At 46.9% G+C, this 19,530-nt stretch overlaps 1 protein-coding gene across 1 annotated transcript in view; it reads right to left on the bottom strand.

Annotated features, from left to right (window-relative positions):
* FARP1 (FERM, ARH/RhoGEF and pleckstrin domain protein 1) overlaps positions 1-19,530 on the bottom strand; it is a 304,677-nt gene that overhangs the window by 19,345 nt on the left and 265,802 nt on the right. Inside the window, exons 16-17 of the mRNA XM_025364102.1 lie at positions 18,690-18,823; positions 5,958-6,036 (exon numbers count right to left, since the gene is read on the bottom strand). Of these exons, the coding sequence (XP_025219887.1) occupies positions 5,958-6,036; positions 18,690-18,823 (213 nt within the window). The remainder of the gene's footprint in view (positions 1-5,957; positions 6,037-18,689; positions 18,824-19,530) is intronic.

The following is a 19,530-nucleotide window of genomic DNA, read 5'->3' as shown; positions in this document are numbered from 1 at the left end:
TGGATGCGAGTCAGAAAGCGCCCTCACTCTCCCGGAGTCATGGTGGGGATGGAGACAGGGTAAGCGTTTGGATGACAGAGCATTAAAGGAGGAATGAATTCACCTGGGTGGGAGGGAGGAATTCCAAGGCAAGGACACTGCCAGGCAGATAGGGGGAGAGCAGGGGACAGGGGACACCACGGGACACAAAAGCCGAGGTTGCTTTCTTCAAGTCTCACTTGATAATCACCTCCTAGAGTGGGCTTGCTCTCTATGTGCTGGTAACTCCCAAATCTAAATTTTTATTTTGTGTGACAGGGTCTTGCTCTGTTGCCCAAGCTGGAGTGCAGTGGCACAATCTCAGTTCACTGCAGCCTCAAACTCCTGGGCTCAAGGGATCCTCTTGCCTCAGCCTTGGGCGGCTGGGACTATATAGGCTTGAGCCACCAAGCCCAGCTAATTAAAATAAATAAATAAATATATATAGATATATATATTTATTTAGAGAGACAGGGTCTCACTATGTTGCCCAGGCTGGTGGTCTCAAACTCCTGGCTTCAAGTGATCCTCCCACCTTGGCCTCCCGAAGTGCTGGGAGTACAGGCATGAGGCACCACGCCCGGCCCAAAATCTAGATTTTTCTATCATGTATGTGGGTGTATATTTGTATACATGTCTGTCTATAGATATAAAAGGCACAAAATGATGAAAGTTTTTGTAATTGACTTGTTTTTATAGAAAAGCCTATGGTAGTATCTGGCACAGGCGAGTAGCCCAAGTCAGAGAGGAAAACGCAGCACCAGACCCAGATTTCTCATCCCGGCTATGGCCTAACCTCAGTGGCTTCTCCACACCCATGCCCCGGAAAGAGCTGGAAACATAGGCTGTCCAGACACCCACTTCCTGCTGCCTCACCTGGGGCCCCCGTGTTTATTCTCTAACTTCAGAATGGGTACCACCACCAGCCAGGTACTCAGGACATTAAAACCTGGGGTATACTCCACATTGTTTCCTTGTCTGAACCCATCCCCAAGTCCTATCAATTTGTCCTCCAGAAAATGTGGGACCTGCTTTTGTCTTCTTTCCCATGGTCACTGTTCTCATTCCGGTCTGGCATCGTCCACTGCTGCGTGGTCTCCAGCCCCATCCACTTCACTGTGAGTTGAGCCCCCTGAATGAACTTTCCGCAATGCCACTCAACAGACTCCTCTTAGGCCGGAATCCCTCTGACCTGTCGGGTACTGATGCTTGCCACTCACCCCGAGCCACCCACTGACCACCTTGCACTCAAATGCGCCACGCTCTTACACCCAGAGCCTCTGCCCACAATGCCCACTGCTGAGGACCCCCCATCCCTCGGGGTTACTCCAGGGGCCTGCCCTGCTCTGTACTCCTGCATCCTCCTGCACTCACTGCTGTGTCTGTCCACATCAGCCCTTATCACACAGCCTCCCTGCTGGGTTGATTTCATGACTTTCTATTTTGACATAGACATTCATAGGAAGTTGCAAAGAAACATACAGGGAGGGACTGTGCACTCCTCACTCAGCCTCCCTCAATGGTGACATCCTGCAAAACTAGAGTACAATATCAACACCAGGAAATTGACATTGGTACCGCCCACAGAGCTTATTCAGATGGCACCAGTTATACACGCTCTTGTGTGTGTGTATGCATGTGTGTGCATGTGTGTGTCGCTCTGTGCAATGCTATCACACCTGTGGTCCCCTATTTGATTTTGAGAGAGGGCATCATCATGTTGTAACATCCTGGCAAGTTGTCACATCCTTGGGGCCTGCCATATGCAGTGGGTGTCCAAAGGTCTTCCCTGTACGTACTAAAGAGCAAACGAAGCAATGCACACACCCAGGCCAAGGCAGGGGTCTTGGGAGAACACATGAGTTGGCGGTGGCCGGAAGGCAGGGTAGAAGGTGAAGGGTTGGGAGCAGGGTCTGGAAAGATGGCCTAGGACTAGAGTAGAGGCTTTCTTCATTAGGTCTAGAGTTTGGACTGCATTCTCCAAACCACAGAGAACCAGAAGGGCTTTGTGCAGTCAGTTTTGTGTTGTATAAACAGCGACTCCAGCCATCATATAAGTAGTGGGTTGGGAGGCTGGGTTGGTGGGAGGGGACTCATTGGGAAGCTGGCCCGGTCGCCTAGCAGGAAGAAAACAGAGAGCCAGGAGGAGCAAAGTGGTAGAAGTGTGAGAAGGAGGTACAGGTGGTAGAAGCGTGGAGCGATAGGCGATATAGGAAGGAATGAAGGTCCCCACTTGCAAAGCAGGTAAAGGTCAGGATGAAAGGCCCTTTCTTTGCATTGATTTCCAAGTGCTTTTGTGTGTCTGGATGGATGTGTGCAGGTGGACGTTCACAGCGTGGGCTGGAGATCCTGATTTGGGTGTCTCTGATTCTCTGGAGGTGGTTCAAGACCCTGGACTACCCTCCCTTGGTCATGTGACCTCACTCCTGTGTGCAGAGGCTGGGAAGAGCTGATCAGGCTGAGACTGATGACAGCAGGTGAGTGCACAGGTCGGGGGTGGGAGTGGAGTGGGAAAGACACCACAGGCTCGAGAACACTCTAAGCATTTGGACAACAGCGCTGGCCTGGGCTTCTCACATTTCTGGAAACTTCGGCTGTGCCCCTCCATGCTTTATAGAAATTCTTTAAAACAATAAAAACAGCAATTTAAAAAAACCCACAACTAACTTCTCAAAAAGGCTGCCAGTGGCTCTCACAGCCTCTCCATCTATTTTTATTTTGCTTGCACAGAGCTCCATGCTATAAACGCTCGTGGCATCAGCACACTCCTGAGATGCCAGCACAGCAGAGGAAGCTGGCTGAATGCAGAAATGCCAGCTCCCCAGACCGAGAAGAAATAATGCCAGGCGCGGAAATCAGGTGTATTTTTAGGTGGTCTTCTGTGCTGGGTTAGCGGAGGGGAAGGTGGGATGTCAGCCTCGGCGGGAAAGCAGCGGTGGGAGTTGGCACATAACCTGGAGAAGCCATGAAGGACACCTGCTGAACAGCACCACGCTGTGGACTATCCCCGCAGGTAGGGAAGAGCCTGGCAGCTCTGCTGCTGTCCCCAAAGGCCCACACCAGAGTCCAAGCCTCCTTGAAGAGGGCGCCCCCCTGGGGAGCTGTGATCTCAGATTGAGGAACACGGGGAGAAAAGCTGAGAAACCAGAACAGCGCGAGAAAAAGTACAGAGCATGTGAAAAGAGGGAAAAGATGGAAGAGAACAACAGAAACAGCGTCATGTTACATAAGAGAGGAAAAAGGACGTTTCTGAGAAGCGAATGAAGCTGGTCTGCAGTGACTACATCCTGTCTGATCCCAGCTATGTGACAGCTGGAAGGCAAAACTATGGAGATGGTAAAATATCAGTGGTTGCCAGGGATTTGGGGGGCATCTAAGGGGGATGAATAAGTGGAGCCCAGAGGAGTTTCAGGGCAGGGAAACTGTTCTGTGGATCCCTGTCATTATATATTTGTCAACACCCACAGAATGTACACCACCGAGAGAGCCCTAATGGTCAACCTTGTCAATATTGGTTCATCGGTTTCCACAAGTGCACCAAGCCAATGCAAAAGGCTAATAGCTGGGGAAACTGTGTGTTTGGGGGTGGAGCGAAGAATATGAGAACTCTGTACTTTCTGCTCAAGTTTTCTGTAAAGCTAAAATTGCTTTGAAAGATAAAATACATTAACTTCAGAAACTCCCATGGAAAGTGGAAAAGATGTCTCTTATCCTTCTGTCTGAATGTTGTCCTCAGCCGTAGCTCATGCCATTCAAAATACTGTGGCTGTGGAACATCTTAGGGAATTCTTGCTTTTCTTTTTCGCATAGGATTCTGCAACCCTGATCACTCCCACGGCCTCTCTCTGGTATTGCCCCAAATTGCAAAGGGTTGCTGTTTGAACACAGTGAAAAAACAAATAATACCTCAGGATTCAGTCAGTGTTATTGTGGTCTTTGTTAAGAGAAAGAGATTGACAGGAAATCTCTTGAGTGGCATTTGATCCTATCTTTTCTGTGCCACCCCCCGACCCTCCTCCCCTTGTCTCTGTCTCATGAGATTCATCTTTGTTTATTTATTGTTTATTTTTGAGATAGGGTCTCGCTCTGTTGCCCAGGCTCGAGTGCGGTGGTGCCATCATGGCTCACTGCAGCCTCAACCTGCTGGGCTCAAGTGATCCTCTCCCCTCAGCCCCCTGAGTAGCTGGAACTACAGGCACTTACCATCACTCCTGGCTAATGTTTTTTATTTTTCGTAGAGACAAAGTCTTGGCATGTTGTCTAGGCTGATCTCAAACTTGTGGGCCCAAGCAATCCTCCCACCTTAGCCTCCCAAATTGCTAGGATCACAGGCATGAGCCACCACACCCCGCTGAGATATATTATTTTAATGGGAAAAACTAAATGCCAACCCACTTAGCTAGGTTCGTGGGAGTTAAGACAAACCCTAACGGTAATTTCATTCTATGAGTGTCCTGTGTATAGTAGGTGCTCAGTTAGCACTGGGTGGATGGATGGGTGGGTGGATGGACTAAAATGGGGGCAGTATGAGCACCTTCTTTAGGGGGTTGCTAGCTTCTCGGGGCAGTTGTTAGTTTTTAAGGTTGTCATACAGACTCTGGGCAGTTGAGATTCAGGAAGATTGCTTTAAAATGTGAGTACAGGTGTATTCAAAAGACATGCTGTGTGGATTAAAACATTGTATGTTAAAAGAATTGTTAATGGAGTCAAATGAAAACAAAAAAAGGAAAATTTCTGATATAAGAGATGGGGCAGATTTTTTTGAATATGGTAGAGTATTAGTTTAATGTTTATTGACTTCTTTGGATAAACTTTCACTTTTATGTCATTCATTATAGATATTGCTGGATGATTAAAAACATATTTGCGACCAGGCGTGATGGCTCATGCCTATAATCCCAGCACTTTGGGAGGCCGAGGTAGGTGGATCACCCGAGGTCAGGAGTTTGAGACCAGCCTGGCTAACATGAAGAAACCCCGTCTCTACTAAAAACACAAAAATTAGCTGGGTGTGGTGGCACGCACCTGTAGTCCCAGCTACTTGGGAAGCTGAGGCAGGAGAATCGCTTGAACCTGGGAGGCGGAGGCTGCAGTGAGCCGAGATTGCGCCATTGCACTCCAGCCTGGGCGACAAGAGTGAAACTCCGTCTCAAAAACAACAACAACAACAACAAAACCAACCAACTAAAAAAAAAAAAAAAACCATATTTGCCTCGTACACTGATTTAAAGTCATAGAATTTACTAAAACACCTACATAGCTCTGAATCTAACATTTGTGTCATGGTTATTAGAAGAAACCAAAACAACTGGCTGAAAATGTAATGTTCAGACAATGTTTGTCTATGCCTTTTTTTTTTTTTTTTTTTTGAGGTTTTGAATCATCCATTCCCAGAAAACACTTGTTGTTTTGCGTACAACGCAAAACTTTCCAAACAAAACACCTACTAAAGATGCTTTCACTAAAGTGATTGGATTTTCATTCCTGCTTTGAAATAAAAGTATCTAGAAAGGCTGGAGAAGGGTTTGCCAAACAGTCATCTTCCTGCTGTGCCTTAGATTAGACCGGGGTGTCCGATCTTTTGGCTTCCCGGGACCACATTGGAAGAAGAATAACTGTCTTAGGTCACACATAAAATACACTAACACTAATGATAGCTGATGAGCTAAACAAAACAAAACAGAACAAAAAAAAAACAAAAATCACCAAAAAAAAATAAATCTCATAATGTTTTAAGAAAGTTTATGAATTTGTGTTGGGCCACATTCAAAGCCGTCCTGGGCTGTACGCGGCTGGTCGGCGGTGGGTTGGACAAGCTTGGTGTAGACAGTCAAATCAGGAGATGCACGCTGATGGAAATGGCTTATGGCCTACACCCACAGCAGCCCCGCTCGATTTTCCTCGGTGAACTTGCTCCACCCAAATCTCAACCAGCTCACCTTCATGCCCTGAATGTTCTTCAGCATGACATCACCGATTCTTTGGTAATCTCTGATTTGGGCATTCGAGCGGCCTTCCCTGAGAGCAAAAGCAAAGGGTTGGAAATGCAAAGCGTTAGTAGTGACATGACCAGAAGAGGCCCAGCCCTGGGTTACAAATATCAGCCTACTGCTTTCTTTCCAATCACCCCTCCCCGGACATCTCCTGGACCTCTCCTGAACTTCTTATGGAGTCACGGAATGTTATCGTTGGAGGGAGACTTGGAAATTACCCTACTCATCCTGCAAAGAATTCCACTTATGCTTTGAAAGAGACAAGAAAGAACCAATTTCCGATCCTTTTAATTTGGTTTAATTATTTTACTCTACCCATCTGCACACTGGAGTTTGATTTTATATTAATTTTTTCCATCCACACTTGGGTGATTTTAGCATCATTAGGTCAGCACAGAGATCATTTGCAGTAAGTGGCTTGTAAACAGATTCTATCCTAGAGATGGGTACTGCTAGACACCTGCAGGAAGCAAGACTCAGCCCCAAAGCAAGGTTTCTGCTTCCAAGAGTGCTTGCCTGAAGCAGACCAATAGCTGTCCATAGCCCTTGGGAAGAGAAATGCATAATTGAGAAAGGACAGGAGATGGTACCTGAAGGTGGGAGTGACGCAAATGCCATAGAATAGGGTAGGGTGGGTGGCCCAGGAACAGACAGGCATGGAGGGGAGGGCCATGGCCCCCCAGACACGTTGGGTGCTAGATAGCAAAGCTATGGGCACTTTCAGTGAGGTTTGGGGTATACGTATACCTTTCCAATGGCTCACTGATCAACGCAGAGAGAAATATAAAAACATGGATGGTAGCGAGTATTTATTAAGTACTGTCCATGCACCGGACACGGTGCAGAGTTCATTACAGGCACGAGCCCTTTTAGTCCTCATAGAAACCCTCTGCGGCAGGTACCACTATCACCCTCATTTTACAGTGAAGGAGACAGAACCATAAAGCAACCATGAACTTGTCTGATATCTGTCATCACGAGGTGTGAACTCACACAGGAGCTAGCTCTAGTTTCCCAGGCCACGCACCTAACCGTTATGCCAGTGCATAGCTGCAGACTTTCCCATCAGTGAGAAAGGAATTTCCCAGAGACAATTAAAACATCGTTTTCAACAATCAACCTGGCAATTATCTTTAAACCAACTGTCCAGGAAAACCAGAAGCCAACTTACATGAAAGGAACGAATTAAAAACAACAGCAACAACAAAAACCCGGCACTAGGCTTCTAATAGGAAGTGAGAGATCCTCAAAGTGGAAAAAAATAGCTGGTAACTGAAGTCAGGAGGGACCCAGGATCTACATACACCTTATACTGGTTAATATCGAGTGTCAACTTGATTGGATTGAAGGACGTAAAGTATTGATCCTGGGTGTGCCTTTAAGGGTGTTCCCAAAGGAGATGAACATTTGAGTCAGTGGAGTGGGAAAGGCAGACCCACCCTCAATCTGGGTGGGCACAACCTGATCAGGTGCCAGCGTGGCCAGAATAAAAGTAGGCAGAAGAATGTGGAAAGACTAGACGGGCCTAGCCGCCCAGCCTACATCTTTCTCCTATACTGGATGCTTCCTGCCCTCGAACATCAGACTCCAAGTTCTTCAGCTTTGGGACTTGGACTGGCTTCCTTGCTCCTCAGCCTGCAGACGGCCTACGGTGGGACCTCACCTTGTGAACGTGTGAGTCAATACTCCTTCATAAACTCCCCTTTATATATACATCTATCCTATTAGTTCTGTCCCTCTGGAGAACCCTGACTAATACACACCCCACAGATGTGGTAGCTAAGAACCTTCTGGCAACGCGAGAAAAGGCTTCCACTGGGATACTCAGAGCCTTCCTGTTGACTCAATCTCTGATTCATCAAGGATCTTCTGATGAACAGAAGAGGGCAAGGAGGATGCACATGCTTAATTAAGCAAACCCAGAAGACAGAAAAGTCATCGTGTGTAGAAACAGGTTGCTCCTGACTTCACATTCCAGGCAATCAACAGCATTCTTTATTCCACTGGTTCCAACTAAGCATATAGAGCAAATGACATCACAGGGGAGACTGAGGGTACCCAAACCTTTTAGATAATAAAGCTTCTCTAAAATGAAATTCAAGAGAGCACCCCCAGGCTCCCCAGCTCCTTCCTGGGTCTTCGTTCCTGCCCTGTGTGCTAGGAGTCTTCAACCTGGTCCGTTTTCTTCCACCAGCACAGCATACTCAGTCCTTTGCATTCTCTTAGCTGCCTTCATCGGCACTGCTCCTCTGCTAATTAAACACATCTCTCCCCACCGCTCTCCTAAAAAGGTTCTGGGAAGATGGCCATTAGCCTCTGAGCCACCAGAGCCCATCTCCCCTCCTCCTATATTCGGGCTTTCCGGGCTGGTCAGCCCCACTGCATGGCCCTCCAAGCTCACCCGCTAGGGGACGCTTTCCTCTCCAGACTCCCTCATTTCTCTTCAGGCCAACCGTTCAATTCTCGTGGCCACCTCTTCAGGCTGCTCCCAAGCTCTCTGTGTGTTTTGGGAGCCCTTTGGTGGTCCTCGCTTTTCACCCTCTACTTCTTCCTATACAAGCCCTCCTATTTCCCCCATGGCAAACAGGAGTTCATGATGAAATATCAGTTCATGATGCCGAACCACGGCTGATGCAGGTAATGCGTTTCTTAGACCATCCAGAACGCTCCATGTGAATAACCCCACATTTTGTATCTCAAACATAAGATGTTCCAGATTTGAGGATCTTATTTCCAACACCAAATCCTCTTCCTCCATTTTCTTTAATTTTTTTTTTTTAAGATATGGGGTCTTGCTTTGTCACCCAGGGTGGAGTGTGGTGGTATCATCACAGCTTGCTGCAGCCTCAAACTCCTGGTCTCAAGCCATCTCCCTGCCTCAGCCTCCTGAGTAGCCACTTAGAGGTGTGCACCATCAGGCCAGCTTATTTATTTATTTATTTATTTTGTAAAGATGGGGTCTATTTTGTCAAAGCTGGCCTTGAATTCCTGGACTCAAGTGACCCACCTGCCTCAGCCTCTCAGCTGGGGTTATAGGTATGAGCCACAGTGCCTGGCCTTGTTATCTGGAACTTAAATAATTGGCCCCAGAATTTTTTGAATGGATCTGCCATTTGAGAACATACAGAAACAAAGGACTGAAGTTCAGAGGACATCATTTAGATATTCTAGTGAGAGTCTGGATTTCGGAGGAAGAAATGGGGAGGATTCTGGCTTCCATTAGTAATAAGCAACACCCTCTGTCTCACAGACACACCCCTATTCAGGAGAAAATGAAGGGCTGGGAAGAGGATGCTGGGTGAGGGCAGTGGGGACTGAGATGGAAGCCAAATGTCATCTATTTCACTTTCTCTGTTCTTTTGCCAACTATTTATTATCTACTGATGTTAAAACTCCAAACTCGAAAGAACCTTCCTTCCCACATCCATCTCTCTCTAAGTCCCCAGCATCTTTCATGGGAGAGACGGCTCTGGGTTGACACCATCAGACCCCTGTGCGGCTGGGAAGATGCAGATGCCTAATTGTAAAGGGGTCAGGCTACGTGATGTGGTGAGTACAGGCTGGGGGCCTCTGAGGTCACTGCAAACCGTACAACACATCTGTCTTTCTCGTCTCATTCTGTCCCCACCTCAGGTCACATAGCAAGTCCCAGCCCTGCTTGGTTCCAAATACACAGGACACAGCCCCAGGGACTGGGGGCAACATCCAAATTCCTGCTGCCCATCTAGAAATATCCTCATGGTTTTACTTCCTCTACATGTCACTACCTCCAAATCTATAAAGCCGAAGTGTTCCTTCTATTATGAACAGCTAAAAGGTCACTGGACTATCAAGAACATGAAAAGGAATTCTAACCCTTCCACCACGTCCTCCGGATGTTAACCTCACAAGAAAGGGGTCCTTGTCTGCAAGGCAGGGCCACATATTTGTTGCCTGCGTAATTACCACACAGCAACAAAGATGAAAATTCTTTTGACAATTTCACTTAGGAAAACCATGTAAAGTCTGCTAAGAAGCTGCCTGGATGCTCCATTCTGACCTGTGCAATGTGATGAACTTACTCCCAGGAGCCACGACACATCACGTCAGCAAAGGACTCAACACATACTCACACACTTCATGAATTTCCAGGTCTTCCTGACCTCATATCCAAACTTCATTCACCACAATGTGAGCTGGTCAGTCATTCAGCAGCAGACTGACTGACGGCAAGGAAGAAGAAAAGGACATGAAAATGACCAACTGTGGGCGGGCCGCTGGCCAGCAGCAAGGTTGTCTCCAAGGGTGGACTGTGAGTGTTTTGCCCACCATCTCCCTAAGAGGAGACGGAAGGACAGCCTGTACGAGTTTTGTCTCTGACTGCCAAGAAACACTCGTGCAGGCTGTCGTCGCAGGCAGGGGCAAAGCCAGCCACGATCAATCAATACTTAGCCCTCTTACTCACCTCCCCAACTGCAGGGTCAACATAAAGCCCATTTAGAACATCAGAGAGACAGTGCACAGTGTGCTGGTGACCTTGGTGGCAATAACATCTCCCAACTCTCCTCTAAAGCGTCATGAGCCCCAGGGCGTGGGCTCCCTCTGACAGGCCGTGTTTTCCGGAAAGCAGTAACATTTGGCCAGGCTGTGGTGAAGTGCCCGGGGAGATTCCTTAACCATGAAAGAGGGCAGTGACTGGCACGCTGCATATCCCGAGGGCCCAACGTAAACCCAAGCGTGTTTACTCATCACCCAGCTCTCCCCTTCTCTCCTTGCCACAATACGAAGAACCGTCTCCTCAGAGTACACACGCCAGCAGTGCAGCTTGGAGCTCAACGGCTCATTTTTGTCCCCTGGCTCTATCTCTAGATGCTCACTCAACCCCGAAACGGATCTTTTTTTGACGCCTCTTAGTCTTCACTTGCAACACCAGCACCACATCATTGTCCTCACTACTCCCTGCAGTCTCTAGGATTCTAAATGGAAAAAAAGTATGAAATTATGTATGCTTGTGTGTCTGTGTAAGCGAAAAGCATAGTGTGAACTGAGTAAGTGGGAACAGACGGACCCTACATTAATATATGGGATGGGGAGGGTGGCTGGGTTCCAAAAGCAAACAAATTAGCCGAAGTCACAGTGTGTGTGTGTGTGTGTATGTGTATATATACATATAGTTTTTTTTTTTTTTGAGACAGAGTCTCGCTCTGTCACCCAGGCTGGAGTGCAGTGGCGCGATCTTGGCTCACTGCAACCTCTGCCTCCCGGGTTCAAGTGATTCTCCTGCCTCTGCCTCCCGAGTGGCTGGGATTACAGGCGCGTGCCACCACACCCAACTAATTTTTGTATTTTTAGTACAGATGGGGTTTCATCATGTTGGCCAGGCTGATCTTGAACTCCTGACCTCAGGTGATCCACCCACCTCGGCCTCCCAAAGTGCTGGGATTATAGGCGTGAGCCACTGTGCCCGACCTAATATATTGTGAATGACATATGTATCAGCCACATGTGATATATGCAGATTTTTCAGTAAAGTCCCATTAATCTTAGCATTAATTCACATGCCTACTTGTCAAGACGACATTTGTGCGAGAGGCATCTTCAATGGGCTGGGGACGCCACGCAGGAAACACAGAAGACAGAAGCCCTCCCATTCTCAGCCACCCTCAAGTCTGTCAATTACACTCTTAGGTTGCTCAAAACTATGGCTTCTATCTTGCCTTCGTGAGGTTTACCACCAGGTCGAGTTGAAAAAGAGGATCAAAAGTGACAACCCAGTCACGGGCAGGTTTGATAGCACCCGGGTGAGCCCCGGTATCATTCCTGTTGCCAACGGGGCACGTACTAAAATACAGCAGAAGAGAAGAGCCGTGTCAGACTCGTCAGTGGCCTGGAGAGTGCTTTCTCTCAAGTGTCTTCTAGTAGAAACCCACCTGCAAATTCTGGCAATTGGAAAAACAGTTTCATTTGTCTCAGGGAAACAGCTTGCTCTCAAAGCACTGTGAGCTATATAGTCACGAATAAGGCAGAAAATCCAAGAAAAACTAGTTCCAAGCTATGCTTAAGAACATGAAATCTGGCCAGGCATGGTAGCTCAACACCTGTAATCCCAACACTTCGGGAGGCCAAGGCGGGCAGATCACTTGAGGTCAGGAGTTCAAGACCAGCCTGGCCAGCATGGCGAAACCCCTTCTCTACTAAAACTACAAAAATTAGCTGGGTGTGGTGGTGCACGCTTGTAATCCCAGCTACTCAGGAGGCTGAGGCAGGAGAATTGCTTGAACCTGGGAGGCTTAGGTTGCAGTGAGCCAAGATCACGCTGCTGCACTCCATCCTGGGCAACAGAGGGAAACTCCATCTCAAAACAAAACAAAACAACAAACAAACATGCAATTTTACTCATGCTTAAAAAGGAAACAAGGCCAAGTGTGATGGCTCATGCCTATAATCCTAGCACTCTGAAAAGCTGAGGTGGGGGGATTGCTTGAAGCCAGAAGTTCAAGGCTGCAGTGATCTATAATCATACCACTGCACTCCAGCCTGGGCAACAGAGTGAGATTTTGTCTCTAAAAAACTAATAAAAATATAAATAAATAAAAGGATATTCCATCATACATTTTGTTTAGCCACTCATGTCAATGGACATTTGGGTTACCTCTTCCTTTTGGCTACTGTGGATAAAGCTGCTATGAACACTGATGTACAAGCGTCTGCTGGAGTCCCTGCTTTCAGTTCTTTGGGGCACATGCTGAGGAGGGGAACTGCTGGATCCTATTGTAATTCTGTGCTTAGTTTTTTGAGGAACCCTTATGATTTTTATTTTAATGATACCTAGCACAAACACTTGAAGCTTCAGAGAGCTGGTAGAATGATAAGAAAAGTATTTGATTCATTTTTGTTCTATGATGGCTCACTAGTGCTTCTATAAAGATGCTCCATTTTTCTGGGCAGTGAAACAATTTTCTGACCTGCTCAGTCATCTGCACTTCAGCCACTGGCGTCAAAGCAACACAATGCTGCTCGCCTGTGAAACTCCTGACAGCAGCTTGTGAGAGTGTCCCATCCCGGAAAGAGCCCCCTCTCTGCCCTGGAGGGCTCTCCAATCCCTCAGGACGCCCTTCTCACATCTCTTACCCCTGCAGGACTTCCTCCTGCCTGAAGTCTGCTCCTGTACACCAGGAGCTACCTTCCTCAAACCATCCTTGCCCTCCTGGCTGCCATTCTCCAAGACCTGCTGTCTTCTGGACCCTCCACCCCTATGTGTTCTTTTTCTTTTTTTTTCAAACCTCTGGTGGCCTCTTCTGTTTCTTTTACTGGTTTTTATGCTGCCATGATCTACATTTATGGAAAGCAAACTGCTTTCCATAAATAGTCGATAAAGGTATAGTCGAGAAGATTCTGCCCTCAGCTCTCTTTTCCTCTCAATGTTCTCTTCCTTGAAGATCTGATTCTTCTTGTGGATAACTTCCAAACCTACACCTTTCTGCCTCATTTCCTTCCTAAGCCTGGGACCCACATTTCCAACTGTCTGGAGCACTTTATCATGGGGCCTCAAAATTATCGTTCCCAAAGCAAGCTCATCTTCCCTTATTGTACTTGTATGCTTCTTTCTTCCTGGCTTGATTTCCCTCCCATTTTCATGACCATCCTCTGAGCTGTGTTCAAAACTCTAGGTGGCCTCCCCTCTCCTTCCCCGCTGTCCCACAGAGCCCTGGCCGCCCAGTGATATCTCAACATTCAGTCAGTCTGGTCCTTCCGGCCAGTCTCCTGCATGCTTTCCACGTGACTCTGGCCAAAGTTTCTCCTAAAACGTTCAGCTGATCCTCCATGAAAACTGTGTGCACCCCATAGCCAATTCTGAGGGCCCCTTTGTACGACTGACTGCTTGCTGTCTTCCAGCTCCCAGCTGGCTCGTAAGTGGAGATTTGTACCCTGCAGAATCTACCAAGGCACTCTGTAGCAAAGCAGGCCTTCCATCCATCTCGGGGAACCCAGCTGGTCACCTTGCACTCAGCCTCTGCCTGTCACCTCAGGGCTGGCATTTGGGAGTCCTGACTGCATGCCAAAGGTTGTTAAGTGGCTCTCTCTGAACTCATTTGAACAGCTAAATAAACTGTTCTTGCCTTCACAAGGAAAAGAACTCCTGAAGTTATTAGAACTCACCAAACCAGTTTCTTTGTTTCTGAAGAAAGCAGGTAATGTGGCTTTGCCAGCAAGAAGCAGGCCTTGGGCGTCCTCCTCCTCAGATGTGTTTACTCAGGAGAAGGTGACATTTGGAAAGGGGCAGGTGTGTTTGCTGAACTGAGCTTCAGCCTAATCATTCCGGAAAACTTCCCGAGACTTTCTCTGCCCTGTAATTTCCGCACTGTTGATGGAAGTATATTGCAGTCTCATGCAGGACTGCGAAGGGAAAGTCACACTCCCTAGATCACTTATGTACCAAATTCTGGGGAACTTTTGGTGCATATTACACTTTAGATCTCTTTCCATTAATGATAATCATTGAAAATATTGTCATGGAATAAAATCTACACTTTAGTTAACATAACGTACCAACGTTGTTTTCTTAGTTTTGCCGACTCTCCTATGGTGACGTAAGATGTTAATGGGAAGAGGATGGGTGCAGACCATATACAAACACTGCTGTCTTGGCAACTTTTCTCTGGGATTATTTCCAAATAATTATTTCCAGATAAAAAGTTTATTTTAAAAAAATGATCAGCTTCCCCGCTTTCTCTGTGCAGTGCAGTATACTAAGTCCTTTCCAGACACTGTGCCATTTGCGTAACACCCTGCATGGGAGATGCCATCCACATTTCACCCAGAAGGAAATGTGGTTCAACAAGGCCCACACCTACAGCTGAACACACCCTCACGGCAGGGGTGTGACCTCAAATTCGGATCTTATCCATCCTAATCGACAGGAGCCAACCTGTGCTTCCTGTATCACGGCAATGTGAGGAAAGGCGTGGGTACACATACATGCACTGAACACACACACGTGCAGTTTGTCATTCAGTAGCCAGGGTGAATCCTTTCTTAATAAACTTTCCTGTGACCCATTCTTCTCACTGAATAGATTCAGCCAGAGGATTGCCTGTTCTGCATAGGCAATGATGGCCCATGTGTGTCCTCAGGGACAGAACTGGCAGCGACGCTCCATGCCCACCCTGGATATGACACCCACACCTGCGAGAGGACCCGGCCCTCTGTGCCCTATGTGCCTGCCTCCTCCTTTGAGAGTGCAAGTCCCCCATGGGCATAGCCTGCCACTCACACACTCACCTACTCATTCATTCATTCATATATTCCTTCATGCATTGCTTGTACACTAAAAAAGCAAGAGTTATAACCAGTCTATGACATGCAAACCAAGGAATCATAGACTGTAAGGACTGTCAGAGGCACTGCAGGGTTGGTTGTTGCAGAAGAGGTATTCATCATGGTCACCCCAAGAAGTACTTAAAAAACAGATTCCTAAGTCTCACTCCTAAAGTTCCGATTCAAGAGCGCTGGATAGGGCCTGGCAATCTGCATTTTTCAAAGCCCCCTCTAGTTCCCAAGCCTAGTGACTCTGAGGCACCGCCAGCTTTGGGGTTTTGCTCCACAATACACCTGTCTGGACATGGACAGTCAGTCTCTGCTGGAGCACCCCAGAGGTGAAGGAGCTCCTGACCTCACAAGGCAGACTCTCACTGCCACGCTGCTCTTAGGCTTCGGAAATCCTTTTCTGTGTTCAGACGTTGTGCTTCTTGGGAAATTCACTCCATTGTTGCAATTTTGTCCTCTGATTCCACTAAGAAGATGTGTATGCCCTTTTCCACAGGACCAGACTGCAGGTACCTGATAGGAGCCATCATGCTTTCGAAAGTCTCTTCTCATCCAGTCATTTTGCTGTAATGGAATGCATTCTCATCCCATTTCACACGTGAAAGCCGAGTGTGGTGTAGTGTTCTGCCAGAGTGCCGAACCTTGACTTTTGAAGGAGCCATCCTTTTCCAGGTTCTGGGCTCTTTTTAATGAGGCATTTTAGGGCAAATGTTCTTGACCTTGGCTACACTTTGGAATCACCTGGGAAGTTTAGAAACTACCAATGCATTGGTTCTACCCCCCAGAGATGCTGATATAACAGGGCTGGGTTATATCAGGCTGCTCAAGGTGACTTCAACGAGGAGCCAATGTTGAGAGGTGCAGATCTAGAGAGACACTGGTTTCTCTCTGTGTTGGTCTATGGCTCATACTAAACTCATTCACACTCAGCCTTTTTCCCTTGGAACTCCTGCCACCCCAGGTCCTCCTCATCATGTTCTTGAGTAATTGATTAGCTGAACTTCACTGCAGCCCTTTCCAATGATCCCTGACCAGTGTTGTGTATTTGGGTTTGGGTCTATTGTTGAAAGGCTACTGCAGGTCCCACTGCTGGAGCTGCTTGTTGACTATCTGCTTTCTCTCTAGCTTTGAGAACTTTACATGCTTCTGGTGTCTTTCTGTAAAACATGGGTTAAATTATGGATCTTAGAAAGATACTTTACTGAAAACCCTCTGGGAATCAAATTATATCAACTGCTTTTTAAGCAACTCAATACTCTTTCACAGATAAGGTAACGACTCGTGGTCATGGAAGATCCATGCAGGCATACGGCATTTATTCTGAAAATGAGTCGTGTTAGACAGCTCTCTGCATTCCTCTCTGGTGGCATCCTCCAATGGGGAAGCCAGCTGAAGCTGCCGTGATGGGCTTTTAGGGTACTGCAAACTGATGACATTTCCTATGTGTGGCCTCTCCAACCTTATTAAATCAACTGCCACATGCACTGAGACTGCTAGAGTGACGTCAGCTCAAGAGGCCGTGAGCCTCCAGGAAGATGTGCCTAAGACAGTATTAACATGTCTCGCTGGCCAGAGAACAAACTGCCAAATGGGTTCTCCAGAATTGTAAGGTCTTTGACCCCATTATGAGGGCATCATTCAACTTTGTATGAATGATGAGACACGAGGCAGGACACACGTGAAAGGTTCTAGGTCAAGCTTGGGAAGGTAAAGTTACATTTGGTAGAATTTTTATTTTTATTTTAGAGACAGGGCCTTGCTCTGTCACCCAAGCTGGAGTGCAGTGGTGAAGTCATAGCTCACTGCAGCCTTGAACTTCTGGGCTGAAGTGATTCTCCTGCCTCAGCCTCTCCAGTAGCTGGGACCACAGGTTTGCATCACTACGCCTGGTTAATTAAGTATTTTTTTGTTGAGACAGGGTCTTGCCATGTTGCCCAGGCTGCTCTTGAACTCCTGGCCTCAGGTGATCCTCCTGCCTCGGCCTCCCAAAGTGTTGGGATTTACAGGCATGAGCCACTGTGCCCGGCCAAATTTTTATTTTTAATTTTGAAAAGTGACATTTCTTTTATATTCATAATACCAAGACTCTAGATAACGTGGCATTTTCAATTTTTCCCATTTCCAGCAAGGCTGACTTTGTACCTATTATTTCTCCATTTCTGGCTGTGCTCTCCCCACTGGGACCTCTCAGTAACACCTGCCACCTCCTTCTCTCAAGGAAGGAGAACTGCACTGAACTATCCTCCAGGTATAAAAAATGTACAAAGCCGGACATCACTTAGGGGGATCAGAGAGCTCCCGCTGCCCCAGCATATTGGCTTCACGACACAGAAAGCAGCTCTGCTTAGCTATTCAACTGACACTTGAATGTCGCAGTCTGGGATCACCTGAGGCAGGACAACCTCACATAGCGCTCCTTCAGGCTCTATGGTCACAGAGGGCCCCTGAGGCCACTCCAAACCAAATTCTCACTGGTAGTGAGGATACAGCCCATAATGGGTTCTATTTCTGCCAAAAACCTTTTGCTATTTTCTCCTGGCATTTTTCAAATGCATGTTTAGTAGACAATCAACTCCCCATGTGTCTCTCTCCATATAATTGTCTTTAAAAAACTGCCATAGGAATTGTCTACAAAACCGTCTATTTTAGGTAAAAGTGCAGCAGATTCTGCATGTGACAGTCCACAAAGCTTTTCCTGTTTTTTTGTACCTCCCTCTTCTCTCACATTAATGTTTCATCTGGTATTTAATCGACAGGCTTAAGATTATTTTTAACCAATCTGCTATTGATGGACACTTAGGTCATTTCTATTATTTTAATTATTCATTGGATGTCTCTGTTCAAATGGCATTTCATGTATTAAAACAGATCCTTCTAGTTCAAGGTAAGGTAAAAGTGTGTGTGTGCGCGCATGCACATGCTACATAGATCCGTTTTTCAAAGCATGTTTTAGACACTGGAGTAGAATACGGAAAACTGCACAAGGCATATATGTACTTCATAAATGACTTAAAGCAAGCACCAGTAAAATATTACCAGCACCCCTCAAAGCCTTCCTAAGCCCCTACTCTTTATAAACCCTACTGCCCCTCCAGAAGTAACTACTGTCTTTATTTTGTGATAATCATATAATCATTGTAAGAGAGATAAAAAATCCATCTTGAAGAACTGCAAACCAAAGGAAAGAAACTGTAAGCGAGATCTAAGTGCATGTTGGATTTCACTGAAAATCATTTGAAGGCTGGTTTGTTTTAAGCCAGTTTCCTGCCTTTCATCTTTGGTCCTGCCTGCTGCTTACCAGGGACAACAACATAAAAATAACACGAGAAAGAGGCAGGGAGAAATGTAACTGGGAAGTAGAAATGTACTCACCACAGGGCAAGTCGTTGCTCAACTTCCTTGAGAAAATTGGTATGAAATTTGTGCAAAGGTTCAAAATTCGGGAATATGAGACTTTTCAGCGTTTCTGGCATGGCATCCTCCTTGCTCACCGTGCTCTGAAACCACTGGAAATAAGAAGACGATGCACTTACAGGTGGAAAGATCAATGGCGAGTGTCTGCAGTTCTCCAGAAGTCACATGCAGCCAAACGCACTGGGAGGAGCCAGGGCTTCCTGCAAGGTTCTTGGCATTTCAGGGACACAGGGCTGCCCAGGCCTTAGTGCTTCCCCTTTCTTTCCTTAGATGGGGTAAGAAGCAACCATCTGGATATTACTGCTCTCTGAAGTGTGCTACCCATTGACTGTTTAAGCCAGGAGAAATCTCTTAAATGGGGAACTACTCGAATCAAAACCTCCATTCTGGCCAATTTACTGGATAACCACAAATTTATGGCCACTGAGTATTCTGTGCTTCATTCCTTTAAGAACTTCCATCTCTGTTCCTTTGTGAAAACACTGGGCATGAAGGTGGCCAAACCTGGGAACGAAGCCACGGCCTTCACACCAAGTCACTCCTGTGGCTGAGGTGAGCTGGGTGCACGATGCTTAGTAAGTACCTGTCCAGGGCCTAACACAGTCCACAGCCCAGAGGAACAGAAACTCACAGACCCCAATTTCCCTCCCAATTGGCTAATGCTTTCCCGGAATCCAGGGGTCAGGAAGACATCTGCAGCGCCCTGAATTTGTTTTCAAGACTGAGCAGGACGGATTGAAATAATAAAAGGCAGTCTTCTGGTAGAATTTGCTGACAAGGCCCAATTTATTATCAAAGG

This window comes from Theropithecus gelada, chromosome 17 (assembly GCF_003255815.1).
Source record: "Theropithecus gelada isolate Dixy chromosome 17, Tgel_1.0, whole genome shotgun sequence".
Lineage (NCBI taxonomy): Eukaryota > Metazoa > Chordata > Mammalia > Primates > Cercopithecidae > Theropithecus > Theropithecus gelada.
This window is presented reverse-complemented; position numbering and strand designations above follow the sequence as displayed.